At 45.3% G+C, this 16,278-nt stretch overlaps 1 protein-coding gene across 1 annotated transcript in view; it reads right to left on the reverse strand.

Annotated features, from left to right (window-relative positions):
• Nucleotides 1-16,278, reverse strand: part of Suv3 (Suv3 RNA helicase) — a 66,839-nt gene that overhangs the window by 22,178 nt on the left and 28,383 nt on the right. The window contains exons 10-13 of the mRNA XM_075676708.1: nt 12,973-13,182; nt 11,283-11,462; nt 5,848-5,996; nt 2,911-3,050 (exon numbers count right to left, since the gene is read on the reverse strand). Coding sequence (XP_075532823.1) covers nt 2,911-3,050; nt 5,848-5,996; nt 11,283-11,462; nt 12,973-13,182 — 679 coding nt within the window. The remainder of the gene's footprint in view (nt 1-2,910; nt 3,051-5,847; nt 5,997-11,282; nt 11,463-12,972; nt 13,183-16,278) is intronic.

Raw genomic sequence — 16,278 nt, forward strand, 5'->3', positions numbered from 1 at the left:
TGAAATGCCCAGCTCGCCTATGGTTACCGGAATACAAGACATGTTCGGCGCTGCGACAGAATGCTCACAACACATGCTGCTTGGATAGATCTCGCTTGGGGTCGACTGCCAAGCAGCTGGCGGAGAGGTTGGAGTGGCTTTGCACGCTCACTCCTAGAGAACCGGAAGTAGACGGCACGACGTGCTATCATGACGCAGAGCCAGTGAAGGCAGAGCTTAGGCTCGATCACTCGGCAAACGAGTTGAGGAGAAAATGCATGGCTATGGAGGAGGGTAACTTGTAATCATCCGTAACTCTCTTAATATGAGACGCTTTACACAAATTGTGGTGCGAATGATTAACTTTAGCTGTACTCTACGCATCTACAATATTTGACCGAACCGTTTCAGGGGCCCTTTAATGGCAAACTGCACCTCCGCCGCGGGTCGGCCTGGTATTGCACCATTTCCAGCATCGGTCCACGTATGGGGAGTGCTTAAAGCCTGCTTCACCTCCATCGCAGGTTGGCCCGGTTGCACGGTATTGCATCGCAGGTTGGCCCGGGCCCATGTATCAGGAGTGCTTTATGCGTTCTTCACCTTCATTGCAGGTCGGCCCAGTATTGCACTATCTTCGGGATCGGCCCACATATGGGAAGTGCTTAACTCCTGCTTCACCTCTGCCGTGGGTCAGCCTGGTATTGCCCTATCTTCGAGATCGGTTCACCTATGGGGAGTGCTTAATGCCTGCTTCAACTTTGCAGCAAGTCAGTCCGGTATGGCACTATCGTCAGGATTGACCCACATTTGAGAAATTGTTGGTCTACACACGAACGAGATCTGCCAGATCCTAGCCATAGACAGCTTTGCTATAAAGAACTTCCACACTTGAGAGCTTAGGCATGGAGTAGTGGGCACTACAATTATCTACGATGAGCATCGCTTTCTGCTTAGATCGCTCGATACAATGACTGAACTCCAAGAGCCACTTACAAAAAAGTTCTTGCGTCATCCATGCCTTGCTGTTGTGACGGTACTGTACCGGTATCCTGGCAGCACCACGGAAGCAGCGGAGATTTTTTTTTTCCCAATGACAAATGCAGGGCACTTGTCGCTCTCATCCATGTTGGTGCACAAAAACCAAGTGAAGTGCAGCTTGCTGTTCTTGCCAAACTTAGATGTGTCCCCTTTAGAGTGCATGCATCTTGGATGAAGTCCTATTTTGTCGCCATTATGTACGTCGGTGCCAATGCAGTTGTCAAGGATGCAGGGCAGCCGGGGCAGCGTTTCCTCCACCCACTTCTGCTTTGCCTCCATGTCAAGCGAATCTGCGTTGCCTGTGATGGCTTTGTAAACAATGCCGTGCTTCTCTGTGAAGCACTGTACCCAGTCGTCACCTGGCTGGAAGTCAACATTGTTAATGAATAGGGCAAACTACTTCGCCTTTGCGGCCAGAATTGGCCCGGTGATGGGCAAGTTCATGGCACAGGCACCGAGAAACCACTTATAAAGGGCCTCTTCCACCTCATTATAGGCACCTTGTCAAAAGCGTTTGAACCCATTGTATATCGAGCAGTTTTCTTTGTTGAACTTCTCTGTCAAGCGGATGATTGTCGACACTATCGGTTGCGATAGTCTGTACTTCTCCACCAAGTCACACACTTTTTTACCATCTTTGTAGACCTTCACGATACTGCACTTCATTTCCAAGTCTATAGCAGTGTGCTTTCTGTCCCCCGGCAACATCATGCATTCCCAACGATCAGCGGGTTAATCAGCCATCTTTCATTTTGGTGGCGAGTCAAACGAGGCGGAGAAATGATGTGGCAAGGAACGACTTCGGCAGAACCAACAAAGACGAACACGAGTGACTTAATCTGTTGGCAGGGCTGCACAGAATGAGGGGCCAGCAAGTAAAGCAGCAGCGCAGTTGGCGGGGTCTACTCATGTTTGGAGGGGTGGAACAGCAAATGGCGAGAGGTGCGCAGGCTGGCAATGCGGAGAAGGCTGGCAAACAGTTTCTATCGTTGGGACAACGAAGAGGGTGCAGCGGCTTAAATTTTTCCTTCTTTTTTTTTTTTTCAGTAGTTTTGCATTCCATTACCTTTCGGCATGGACACCCATTTTCATGACCAAGTTTTCGGACAAATTTAGGCTCCAAGGTTTGATTTTCCAGACTAATTTGCTCGTTCCAAGCCAAGCTAGCTAATTTGGGGGTTGCCATGTTGGATTTTCCGCTGGCTTGACTTTCGTGGTCCGCTCTATAGCCTCCAAGACAGGGAGGCACACACTTTCAACAGAGTTCGTAACATCCTCCACTCTCGGAGGCCATGCCCGCTCTTATTTGGCTGACAAAACACTCCAGGGGACGGCACTTTTTCTTGTTTCATACTTCTTTTGGTCAGCACTACCGTCATAATCACTTAATGCGAGATCCATTTTTCTTTTTAAGTTTTGGTTGCCATTTTGCACGTGGTGCGTCTACAGAGCAGGTATTTCTCGGAGAGATAACATCTTTGTGTGTGTTTGTGCAGCTTCGCATTTGCTTGATTAGCACTACCTTGCTTGCCTTCGCAAGAGCCAAGTGAGGCAAAGAAACGTGGCTCGTTTCTTTGAACGTGGTGATGCTTTTGTCAAACTGTATATGGAGACGTCACTCTTGTGCAAATCCAAGCAAATCTGATCGCCTGCAAGCGTAGTAAGTTGCAGGGTATTATTAGAGATTTTTTCAAGCTGCTCTAAGCCTAATAAATATTTTTTTTAGGTTAACAGTTTTTTCTGACTGTTAGATTTTTCAGACTATTTTTTTGGTCCCTGTGACATTTGAAAAATCAGTTAGCGACTGTATATTCATGCAACTACGGTAGAAATCACAGCCTGTGACACTGCAATGGAAGCATGCCAATTTAACAGTAGCAAGCTGCAACGTACCGGTTTCCTCAGCAGCACTTTCCATGCCAGCACGTAGCAGCTGCGTGATATTGAGTACACCTTTTTGAATGATTAGGTCTAATTCCTGCTGCATGGCACGTACAGCCTCAGCATCCGGAAATAGGTCTGGGAAGCGGTAGCTGCAACCAAAGACACATTGTGTAAGCACATAGGGAAAAAAAACAACAACAACAAGACTGACCATACTCAGCAGATGAAGTTAAAATAAGCACAGACACTGACAAGTAGATGATAGGTACCATTTTGCCCTGAAGAAAAAATTTTGACCTGCATTTTCTTTCACACATTAACATATTTATAGTTCATAAACTTTCACCAATCTGCCAGCTCTGTCTTACGTATCTCTACCTATTCAATATTAATTTCCTCTGCTTTTAAATCTGAATGCTTCTTAGGTCTCTGTGCCTGGCTAATTTATCTGGGGCTGAAAGGCATTACACACTATTCTATATGCCTTGTTGCTACCGTGGCTTGTATGCAGCAGCAAGTACAATCTACACTCATTACAATGGACATGCGTACAATAGACTTTCAGAAATAACGGACTATACTTCAGCCTAAGTTTGTTCTACCTATTTTATTAATGCAACAAAGTTCGCTTTTAACGGACCATGCTACAACGGACTATCAACGGCAGTGGACGAAATTGGCGGCAATTTCTGTCAAAACCGAGTTATAAAATGGTCTTTTGCTGGGTCGACACGGGCTGACAAGTCTTGCGAGGGTCAGCCGACGATCGCGACTCAATATCATGCACGCGAGGGAGGAAAGCGGGGCGGAAACGGGCCGTCTTCTTTCACGCTTGAGGAACGCGATCAACGATGTAGACAAAGTGCGCCCAGTGCCAGTAGCTTCGTATGCACTGTGCTTTCAACGTGTAGTTCGCACTGAAGTGAGAGACAGCATGAAGGTCAATTCACTCGCTGCTGCCGCCGCACTTATCTTGCTTAATTTATTATCATAATCGATGCTTCACATTTTGGGCGAAACTGCTACTTTTGTTGTTCGTTTTTTACTTTGGATGATCGTCACTCACTCTTTGCAATAAAGTTGTTAGACATCCAGACGAAAGTTTTAGAAGTGAGGAGTTTCAGATATTACAGACTTCAGATAAAACGGACGTTTTCTGTCGGATTATCCGGGTCAGTTGTAATGAGAGCTCACTGTATCAACATTGCCATGTCAACTTTGGCTTATAGCTTTTTTTTCTCACGCAACCAGCATAGCCTCAAAACTCCCTCTAGAGTTTTGAAAAGAAAAAAAAAAAGCTTCTTCAATGTCTTCTTAAGGCATTGTACTGAGCTCTCATCTCCATTTTAACTTGCACATTAGTTCTCCAGTTACTTATCTTGCATTTTTTACTTCCTGCGCAGATGCACAGGTGGTTGCTTTAATACCACTATGAGTTTGGCCTACTATTTTTTGTCCTCTCGCTGTCAGTGGGTGAAATTAACCATTTCACCCACTGACCCATCACTTTATCATCTGTCACCGTATCAGCTATCCACAAAAATGTCGCTGTTGGCTCTTTGCCTACGCTGTTGCTATTTTCCATAGATTCTGCTACCATGCACCACCGCAGCACCTTTTATAGAGTGCCGTGTGCAAAAGAGATGCTGACGAGGAGAAAACCACCAACAAAGAAGCTCTATGTCACCTAAAAGTGTAACATTTCTTTCTGTTTGTTTGTTTTTCACATTTCTTGCCATGGACACTGCAACTATCTCGCTGAAGACGGGCACCTGAACTACTGAAGTGCAATCATGTGCAAACAAAACTGTTCCGAAAGTTCGACCACATGGCATCCCTGCAAGCATGAAGGTTACATTTCTCCACTATGCATAGCTGGTATGGCCACAGAAAGAAGCACGCCTCCGTTGCTAGGTGACACTTGTCTGGGCAAAGCATGCACTTGCAAAACCTGATGCATCGTCGGCTCCGCAATAGAAGAAAAAGAAAAGGCCCCTTCCCGGCATTTATTTCCCCAGCCCCGTCTTGGGTTTTTCATACCCATGCGTTGTCTTAAACCAGCCTACTGTTCTGACTGCCATTCAGGAGACACGGAAATCTAAGAATCCTCAGATTTTGGAATATGAGTTCGTAGTACTGAAGTATTGTTAACATGACACAGAAACTGAATAATGATCGTTATTCTAAAGTTTGCAGTACTGAAAGATTTTTACATTGAAACTATTAACAGTCAGTAGGGGATTTCTGGAAAGTCAATTAATCTGAAATGTTTGATAACGTGGTGTTCATAGTGATGAGATTTCACTGTAATACACTTCCAAGGCTCATTCATGCCTTAGAGCTAACAATGCCAAGCCAAAGAGCTTATTTCACAAACAGTGACAAAACGCTCATACTTCATCCTCAGCATTATTTGAAACTAAGCAGTAGCTGATTTTACTATTTATGCCTTGCTATCATGACTGAGACCAAGTAGAAAGTATGAATTTGGATCACAAGGGCTGGCCTGGGCACTGCCGTGTTATTATGCAATCGCGTGAGTGATCAGTGGTACAAAATAATGATAGCCACTGCTACCACCACAGGTCACTACACGTAATCCACAGGTTCACACCAGTGTGCTTACCCTTCCTTTGCGTTCCTAACTTGAATTACGCAGCCTACATCATGAGAGCTAGTGAGGCATGCACAAATGTCCCTAGTGTTTGAATCAGCAAAAATTAAATGCAGTTTCTGGACTGCCATCTTTATATTTGAATTTGTTTTTACTCAAGCCCTCTGCACGTTTAAAAACCTGCCTGAAATCACAGACAGCTGAAATCAGCCTTGAGTATGTACTTGTTGTGATGCGTACATCTGCGCTAGAACATTAACACTTCAAGAGTATACCAATTTGGTATACTGATGAAGCAAGCAATGGCATGTGTATAGGCTGTGCACACCCACCTGAGCCAGAGGTAAAGGTCCAACACATCAAAAACAGCTTCCAGGTGAACCAAATCCATGATGGACTTCGGGACGGCCAAGGGCCAACCAATGTTGCGCCCTAACCACTGATATGTTAGTTGTTCATTGCGGCTGTACTGCCGTGCAAACTGTAACCAATCAGAAGGGCAAGTGTCAGTTTTACCATGGCATTCTTTGTCTTTAAATACAATACTGGACTTCAATACCAAACTTCAAGGAAGGAGAAGACTCCATGACAATGAAAACAGTAAAAGTTCCCAGATGCACCTAGTTTGACATGTGTTCCAAGTGTAGCATGGTTTTCAAGCAAAAGAGTGATGTCAGGGCACCATAAAGTAATAGCTATGGCATTACAAGCCAATAATGCACGTCAGTCAGCTTGGGGCTCTATACTAAGCATTCTGCCCTCTTCCTCAAAGTAATGTACAGTATTAAGCAGGCAGTTGTGGATTCATCATCATCAAACTATTCATGTCCACTGCAGAATGAAAGCCTCTTCTAACGATTTCTAATCACTTGTTTTGCGTCAGCTGAACCCCCCCCATCTTATGCCTGCATATTTCTTAATTTTATCAAACCATCTAGTTCTTTGTAGTTCTCGAATGCGCTTCTCTTGACACCCATTCTGTAACTCTAATACATCACCAGTTATCTGCCCCATGCATTACATGCCCCATGCCTACCCCCAGTTATTACATGCCCCCAGTTCTCTGCCCCTGCCTGCCCAGACCCATATTTTTCCCTCTTAAAGGGCCTCTAAACAACCCTGAGCTTAAAAATTAGTAATAGTGGCTGACATGTACTATTCTACTATGAACATATTAGCCACAATGATTCTTTGTAATGGTGCAGTAGTAGCAAAGTTACAGGTGTTTGATGAAAGAGCATGTGGCCACAGCTGTTTCTCGCTCTCCACAGCTACCCTCCATACTCACGCCCTCTATCCCTTGCCGCATACACTCACCAACTCCACACAGTGAACATACCAGAAGAAAGGTTTCACTGTCCGCCCCTAATCATCCTCTGCATGAAACTGACTGAATGGAAGCTTCCCAAAAGGCATGGTGGCGTATGATGGGCGAGCCCCCTCCATTTTCAGAACTCGCAGCCGGCCCTCATCATGTTGGCACTGTCACCCCTTGATGACCAACCAATCAACAACTAGCAACGTCACCTAGAACACCCTGTTGACATCACTAAGCACTGAGAGGCACCGGAACGGCCAGGAGAGAAGCACAGGATTGTTTTTTTTTATTTGTAGCATTCCCATGACACGTAGCACTGCCGCATTCTCCAAGGATCTTAGTCATGGCATTCATTACACGGTGTGTACGTTAGTTTTAAAGGCATAAAAAAATGTTAGAGGCTGCTTAGGGGCCCTTTAATGTTAATTAGAATACTGCCTACCTGTGTTTGCTCTGTAATCCACAACATTGTCTCCCTGTTCCATAAGGTTATGCCTAACACTTTTTGTTCTATTGCTTCTTGGACAGTCCTTCCACATTTATAACTACCAAATTTGATAGCAGTCTCACAGTAGTCCAAAAGTTCAATTTATTGCAAATGGTTGATACAGTCGAGCCCTCTTATAATGAACCTGAGCGTTACGTGGCGTCTGTTCATTATACCCCGAAGCTCGTAGTAAGTGGACGACAGCTTAAAAAAAACAAAGTGGCTAGTCAAAACACAAAATGTATTTATTTACAAAGAAGTTCATGATGCTAATCTTTTTTGGCAGTGCAGATCCAATGAGGGCGGTCTCCAGTTTATTTATAGCAGAAGCACGCTTTTCGCTGAGGCCCTTGGCATAGACAAGTTGCCTGAGGCTCTCTATGTAGCCCATTGCTACAGGCACGCTTATGGGTGCTGGCTCCGAAGTTTTATCGTCATAAGATTTCTCCACGCCGCTCTCCGCCCGCACTTCATAAGCGATGCCCTCGTCCGTGCATGGTTCCGCAATATCAGCGTATTCATCAGCAGAAATGAAGTCATCCCAACCAGTGTTGTAGCCCCCCATGCCGGAGTCGACGACGCGCTGCCACAAATTGCTGCCGGACTGATAATCTTCAGAAGCATCAGGCTCAGCAACAGGTACTGCCTTGACGAAACCGGCCTTACGGAAGCAGTTCCACACACAAGTGGCCGTCACCTCCGCCCAGGCCACCTTCACCATCTCAATGGCTGAATACTGTGAAACTTGAAGTGGCAAGTTCGCAACTGGGCGGTCAACAGTGATGAGCAAGCGCTCCACAATGCGGCACCTATACAATGCCTTAAATGCGCATATTATGCCCAAATCAATCAGCTGCACTTTCGAAGTGGTATTGGGTGGCAGGAAAAGTAGAGTAACTGCTGTCAGAGAAGTTCGCACGTTATGCGCTGAGCAGTTGTGAAGCATGAGCAGCAAGCGCCTTCCTTGCCTTTGCATGTCGCGATCAAACTCGTCCGGCCACTCTGCAAATAAATTGCGCGTCATCGACGCCTTAGTATTGTGCCTGTAGCACACAGGTACAACGCTTCGAAAGCAATGCAGCTTCTTTGATTTTCCGATTACAAAGGGCACGTGCCGGTCGCTGCCATCCATATTAGTGCACAGAAGTACTGTAAAGCGCACTTTACTATGCTTGCCGCCAGCACATGAGTTGCTGTTCATGGCATGCGTCTTGTCCAGCAGCATCTGATAAAATATTGCAGGTTTGTCTGTGTTATACATGCCCTGCTCCGTGTAGCTTTACGCAGCGCGTCCTCTGCATCCACATAGGTGGCTTTCCGCAGGCGCTTTCTGTTCGTCGAGTCGGCAGCAGAGCTGGCGATCTTTTCCTTGTTCTTTAGAATTGCCAAGATGGTTGATTTAGACACGTTGTACTTCTTCACCAACTCGCAGTTTTTAGCACCTTGTGACACTTCCTTCAAAATTGCTTGCTTCATTGCCATGTTCAGCGCTTTTCGTTCCGTGACTGCTGCAGGCACGGTATTCCATTCGCCATCCTGAATTACAACTCAAGCCCAACTAGAATGAAGCGCAGAAGTGAAGAAGCATGGAGACTAGTGTGAAGAGGCCTGCTTCGCAGTAACGGTCAGAAAACGAAACTTCTGAACTTTAACTGCCATCAGCGTGCTTGCCAAGACAGCGAGAGAGTTGCAAGAAAGAATGAGGAGAGGGGAGCGGAGTTGCGAGGACGGCCGGGAGGGCGACCTTGGAAGCCACACACCGACACTCGTGGGCAGCGTGTGATGGCAAGAAGAGGGTAGCGGGGCACGAAACAGAAAGTTTGCCTGAGAGGAGGCTTGGGAAAACGGACCATGTGCACCCAATGTGGACGGCGGTCGTTGTTATTTTGCATTGCGGCAGCAGGTTTATGCTGTCCATTCGCTGTAACCGATCAGGAGGGCTCAAAGACGTTCGTTATACGTGCGATTTTATGCCATCAAAATAATGTATATTTTCACAGTCACACGGCTCTAATTCGTTTTAAGCAAAAGTTCGTCTTAAAGGGACTGACAACCAATTTTTATGGTACCCACTTTTTTTAGTGCAATGGAAAGCTTACCGGCGAGAGCGTCTAATCATGAAGTGGTAATGAGGAAAATGCCGTGGAACATCTTTTAACAGAATTTTTCAATCTGCAGTGAGGATGAAGTCATTCACTGGAAGTGCGCTGAAAACTGTGATACGTGAGCACGATAGCAATTATAAGCTGGCACTAGTGGAAGGCAGACGACAAGTGCAGCCATAGGTGTGAGAAAGTATTATTTTGTTTATCAAGTCGATGTGCCTGTGATTTATGTTTTCCAAAGTGTTAAAGTATTTCTGCGATAATAGCTACGTGCTTTTATGGTTTCCTGTCTAACTACTTTTGTAAATTATGGGGTTTTACGTGCCAAAACCACTTTCTGATTATGAGGCACGCCGTAGTGGAGGACTCCGGAAATTTCGACCACCTGGGGTTCTTTAACGTGCACCTAAATCTAAGTACACAGGTGTTCTCGGATTTCTCCCCCATCGAAACGCGGCCTCCGTGGCCGAGATTCGATCCCGCGACCTCGTGCTCAGCAGCCTAACACCTTGCCACTGAGCAACCACGGCGGGTTGCCTAACTACTTTTGTATTTGACTACGTAGTCAAAACGAAACCAAGTGCATCGAAAACGAAATGACACTTTTACACATGATATGCGGTTCGTGTTGCTGTAGCCAAGCATGCGCTTCTGATTTCCGATGTCATCTCTCAAAGACCTGAGTGAGCTGGAACAAAAGACTTTAGCTCGCATACGTGCTCAGAATTTAGATCCTTACGAAGTAGCACCCGAACGTCATGCTTCGATGGACGAAGTGGCGGTGAAAGCGACGAATCCGACTTGCACGACAGACCACGATCCCCGCCACAAGCAGCGTACCTTGAGAATGCCGATTTGTAAATGCTCACTCACACTAAGCCGACCTGATACCGATTTTGATGTGCCGACTGTAGGCGACAGCGTTTATTCCTTCATATCAGCACCTGTGTCACACGTACGATGCCGACAATCTGCCGACGGTCGGTGGAGAGCTCGATGTCGATACATTGTGATAGAGGCGCTAACGCGAAGGTAAAAAACGCACCCATTTACGGCACAACTCGTCGATGGCATCTTGTATCACAGGGAGATCACAAAACTATGGGTACTTGCAGACTCGTGCTATACTCGCACACGTACAACAGCATGTGCGCAGCCATGCATGTGGGATGACGTGAGCGCCGCTCGTCACCGTGGACTTTCTTTACTTCGTAATACGCATAGAATAAAGCGCAAGTGTCTAATAATATACTAACTGCAATTTTAAGCAATAATTATACTGTGTTTAATGACAGTCGACTTACGTACAGTAATCTCTTTACTACATTTTGAAGTATCAAGATTCACCGCCAGGCCTCGCCACTTACTGCTTTTTCTTACTTTCTTTGCCAATTTAAAATTATTGAATCTCGAATAGCGTGCTGAATTCTATCACTATAAATCCTGCTCATTTCATTTCCATCGACGTCTCACAACACATTCTGGCCAGTTATCAGTCCCTTTAAGTGGGGCATTATATGTGGGCTCGACTGTACACTTAACATAACCGAACGTTGCTGTGTTGTTATACTGCAGTTCTGAAATTTTATACTCTTTGGCATACATATGGCAAAATCCTCTGCTCTCAGGCTCCACATATTGTGGCTCACTGCAACAGTAGAAAATATTGCAATGGAACATCTGTGACATAGAACTACTGGTTCTGTACATCTTGATGTCGGAAACACCCAGTACTTAGGGTTCAGGTAATTTACTGGCTGTAACTAAAACTATTTTGAGCAACCAAAGAAATATGGACTGGGCTCATAAGCTGGCTAAAAAGATGGAAAAGAACAAGCAATTATAAAAGATCACTACCTTGAGGAACATGCTGCACACAAATGGCATTTTCTGGTTGATGGGTGAGCAGCAGAATACATATCGTGCCCGCAGTGGCAGGGGAACATGCTGGATCATGTCAGCCAGAAACTTGAAGCCCTCCAAATTACACATGAAGTAGGACGACGAATCAACTTTGCAAAGGCTGACAAAAATGTCCTAAAGAAGACAAATGGAAACAGAGATCAAAATCAAGCTGCACCACAAACCAAGGAACACAGATAGCATCACATACCATACACAGTACACAGTATTTATGCGTGTTTATGCGAAATGTTTTGGCCACTTCTGAGTGTGCCTATGCATGCATGTGTGCCACTGAAACCCCTTACATTAGACTATTTTTATATCGGACAGAAACAGAGCTTGTTTGAAAGAACCAAAGCATGCTGCTTTGCTTCATTTGACCCACCGACCCCCGCCAGTACCCCATCATGTGCGCAGTACAGTCAAAGGAATTTACTATAACAAACTCGATAGTTCCGTGAAAAATGGTCGTATCAATAGTCCATTACATGTAGACTTGCCCTTCAAAAGGAACAAAAATTAATCACACTGTAGCTGGCATCGGCAGTTATGAGTCAATACCACTCTGGCCTGAAAATAAGATTTTCCGTAGCTTCATTTCGTTCCCAGCACTTTCCCGCATCTAACTGCAAGTTTACATTCAAGTCGTGCTTCTGTGATTCGGAACTTCGTGTGCACCCTCCTTTTACAGTACCTCGGTTTGAAGTGTTCGTTGTAACAGTACAGCACTTTTGAAAGTGTTCATTATATCTGGACGCAGTTTCAATAGGCAGGGTCGGAAAATCGTAAATGCTGTGAAATGTGGTTGTTATAACCGGGATCATTGTAAGTGAGTTCAACTGTAGCTACTAGAAGTTTGAAAACAGAAGAAATTCAGCAGATGGCGCCACTGATTCTCTAGGCATGAAGCTGTTTCATTTCAATATTCAGTGGCAGGCACTTCTTCAGCCTGTAAAGCCATCTGTTCCCACTTGTTTACTGCCGTGTCATACTGAGGCAGCACATGTCAGTGCTCTTTTCCTCATGCTGGTTAAGTTGCACTTCAAAAGCAAAGAAGGAAACATTACAGGCCAATTCAAGTAATGAAAATGATCTGAATTTGTTCATTTTGTCACCACTTGCTATTTCTAACTTCTTGACAATTCAACCAAATCTTGCAAGTCCAGAATTAATGGGAGTCGACTGCACATATGGCCTCGCATTGCTAATGGATAAAGGTAACCCACTGTGAGACAGCAAAAAGCTGCACATTATATTATTTGATCATAATAATTAAAACAGCAACCCCTCCTGAGAGTGTGCCAATGTGTTAGAGGCATTATTAAAGCACCATAAACATCAGAGCAGAAATTTGACAACTCGGGTGGAGCTCCTGTGCCTTCACTGCTGCTGTCAATTAAAAATGATGTAGCCAAGTTGACCAATGCGCCCATTTTGCACTGTTTGATTTGGGAAGTACAAGGAGCGACGAAGGCCAATTTCAACGCAAGAGCTAGCTTCTCTGATGATGAAAGGTATATACAACCATAATTATTTTTTCTTAATGCAAAGCAGCTACTTACGCTAATCATCACAGTTGTACTTTATTGCAGCAAGCACTAATTGTACGAACAATATATAATTCAAAGCAAAATAAACGCACCACTAGGTTGGCCAGAGTTGCGTGGGGCAAATGGTAAGCAAAGAGCTCAATCTGCTCTGCCGTTGGGTGCAGGCCCGCTGCTTCAATTTGCTCCACAGAGGCAGCAAGGATTTGCTTCAGTGCAGGTAGGTCCTGTGGCTTCATTGTTGTTGCCCGACCAACTTCATATCGACTCCCAAAACGGCCTGCTCGGCCTGCAATCTGGAGAGCCTGCAAGGGGTGAAACCAGAAAAGCAGGGTACTAAAGGTCAGAAGGATCTAAAAAAGCTTGCCATTACTAATGCATCCCAGCCAAGCAGTCAACAGCAAGGTTTGAATCCAAGTGTACCAGACCCATTTCTTCAACCCTACAACCATATAGTAAGGTGTGATAAATGCTCACAATGCTTTGTCAAGAATGCCCTTACTCACCTCTGGTGTTACTTATGAAAAACTATACACTGAAACATGATTTCATAAAAGTTATTACCCATTATAGCACCAATAAAAACGGTATTTTTTATCATGATTCAGCAAAGTAACATTGTGATGGTATCGGTTCAATGATGTCCTTGATCCGATGATGTCCTTAAAATCGCGAGAGCCAGCACGCAGGTGACCCGTGGGTGCGATTCAGAGCATCCGCCGCTGCCAGACCTTCCAGACAACGCGCGCTACTCTGGTGCCATCTCGTAGCCACCGTCACCGCACTGCGCTTTTCCTCTCACCCTTTTGCCATACTTTCCTCCTCAGCTTTCCGCATAATGGTACCGCTGCACCTCCTCCTCCCCTTTCCCCCCCACTACATCCTGAATTCACTTTCATCTTTCGCTGTGCTCGTTCACTCGGTCACGAGGGACAGCGCCGAGGCTCGCCACAACAACGGGTGCCTAAGAGCTACACTAAAAAATTTTGGTAATGTTGCCCGTAAGCAACACTCCCCAAAAAGCGTTAAGGCCCTTGGTGACAAAGTGGGCAAAGAAACTAGGCGGGAGCATTGTATCAAAATCTTCAGCCTGGTAGGAGAGAATGAAAATGAGCCGATGAGGTAAACTTACCAGCTTGCAATGCACAGGAAGAAAAAGCTTTCCATAATTCCTTACGGCAATAAGCACAGAGAAAGAGCCTTTTCTTTCTTTAGTTACTGACACTTGTGCTGAGGATTGTTTTCATATATCTGTAGCTGTAGGCGGCCACTGCAGTATACATAGGCGCCTCATTTATTACAAACAGTGTGTGCTGAGCACCAAAACACTGTAAACAAACAAAATGTGGAAGTCTAGTGCTGGCTGCGAGTGCTACATACATAGCATGTTGTGCCACCGTGTCATCTTTTGTACGGTTCACTGTGCATTTGATATTCAGCATTTATCAAAGAACTCTGCAGCAATTGCATCCTGCAAACCATGCAATTTTACAAAATGCCAATAACATATGATGCAACTTGTTGCTGCTAGCTTAGCAAGTAAAATAACTTATTTGAGTGAGCTTTTGTAATAAAGGACAGAAAGTGGCATGCCATCTTCACCCTGCAACGCAGGAACTTGTTCTGTTGCCATCTTGTGATAGCATGGACACTGGCTAGGCTGGCTGTAATGGTAAGCTGTGAATGTGGTTTTGGTTTTGTACCCGATTACGTCCTGCATTCAATTTTTAAACTAATTTTCAAGGGAAAAAAGGTGCACATTATACAGTTAATACCAGATATATTGAACCCGAAGGGAATCACAAAATAGTTTGATGTATCAATAATTCAAAATATAAAGTATGACTATCTGAAGCTTATCTGAGATCTCCGCACGTCTCTGACAGTTTCCCGAGATTGTGAAAAGCCGGAACATACCAATTTGCTTCTCCAATACCCTGTCGGCTGCACAAACATTGGCTTATTTTTTGCTCGCCAACGTTGCAAGTCGCTTGCGCTGCAGAACGGTCTTTGCAACGCTAACCCTAAAAGCCAGCAGTGCATCTCACGTGCGTCGAAGTGCATGTTGCACGTTTTTATTCAATAGATGGTAAAAATAGATGCACTGTGGAAGCTAACTAGCCTGTATGGTTACAGGCCGTGCCTCCATCAGTACACTTGTACTGCGAATCGCACGTGAACATGCCTGGTCGCGTGTCAGTTACAATATGCGCTATTTAAACGGTCGATCATCATATGCTGTCAATCACCCAAGCATACTGTTGTGCCAGGTTTCAGAACGGACTTTCTGTTTGAACCAGTCGTCCTAGCGTCTCACTCATCCTAAGAAGTCCACTCCGACGCCTCGCGGGCGGTAAGTACTTCCTTCATTCTCAGCCCTTCCCTTCTCGCCCCTTAGTCAGAGAGTGCCGACATTACAGACACACTGTTAGGTTTGAAAGTGCTGTTCAGCTTTCCAAAACATTCAAGGCTATTCCCACTGACATGTACTGTAAAAACCCGTGTACAATACGAGTTTTTTTTCCCTATTATTAGTGTCCCAAATTTTCGCCTTATACTATATGAGGATCCAAACAAAAATTTCAGTCAGAAATTTGGGCTGTGCATACGATACGATGCATAGATGCATATAATACGAACCCGCATATGCACAAGGTGAAATTTTAGGGACGCGACATGGAAAAAAAAGGTTTATCCGCGTATTATATGAGTTAGGTAAACTCGAGGAAAACATTTATTTAAATTGCACTCCGCAATTTAACTGCTGTCTTCTTCAGCTGCGTTCTCTTCGGATAGTTCCTTGTCAGACATATCTTCCCAGAGGTACTCATCCTCTGTGCCATCGAGCGCATTCGAAATGCCACACTTCTTGAATGCGTGACGCACAAGGTCCTCTGGTATGCTGGCCCATGCGTCCACAATCCACTCGCATAGTGTGGCGCGCGAAGCCCGCTTCAGCCGCTTTGTCAGCGTCACTGCAGGCTCACCTGAGCGCATCCAACCTGTGTTACGCCGCTTGACCGTGTCCTTGAACAGCTTGTTCACGCAAACATCTAAAGGCTGCAGCTGAGACGTCATCCCAACCGGGATAACGACGAGTTCAGCGGCGGATTCGCGCAACAACCTCTTCACTGAGTCGACCAAATGGCAACAAAATGCATCCATCACGAGGATGGACGGGAACGACAACAGTGAGCCAGGCCGCCTACACCAGACGGACTTTATCCAGTCGAGCACAAGATTCTCCTTTATGCAGCCCTTCTCATGGCATCGCACGACCACATTTTTTAGCAGCCCCTCACCTTTAGCCACTGTCTTGTGCTTGAAGACGACATAGGGCAGGAGCTTGCGTCCGTCTGCCATGCACGACAAAATGAAGGTAATTCGCATTTTCTCGCTGC

The sequence above is a fragment of the Dermacentor variabilis genome, unplaced genomic scaffold, assembly GCF_050947875.1.
Source record: "Dermacentor variabilis isolate Ectoservices unplaced genomic scaffold, ASM5094787v1 scaffold_12, whole genome shotgun sequence".
In the NCBI taxonomy this organism is placed as follows: Eukaryota; Metazoa; Arthropoda; class Arachnida; order Ixodida; family Ixodidae; genus Dermacentor; species Dermacentor variabilis.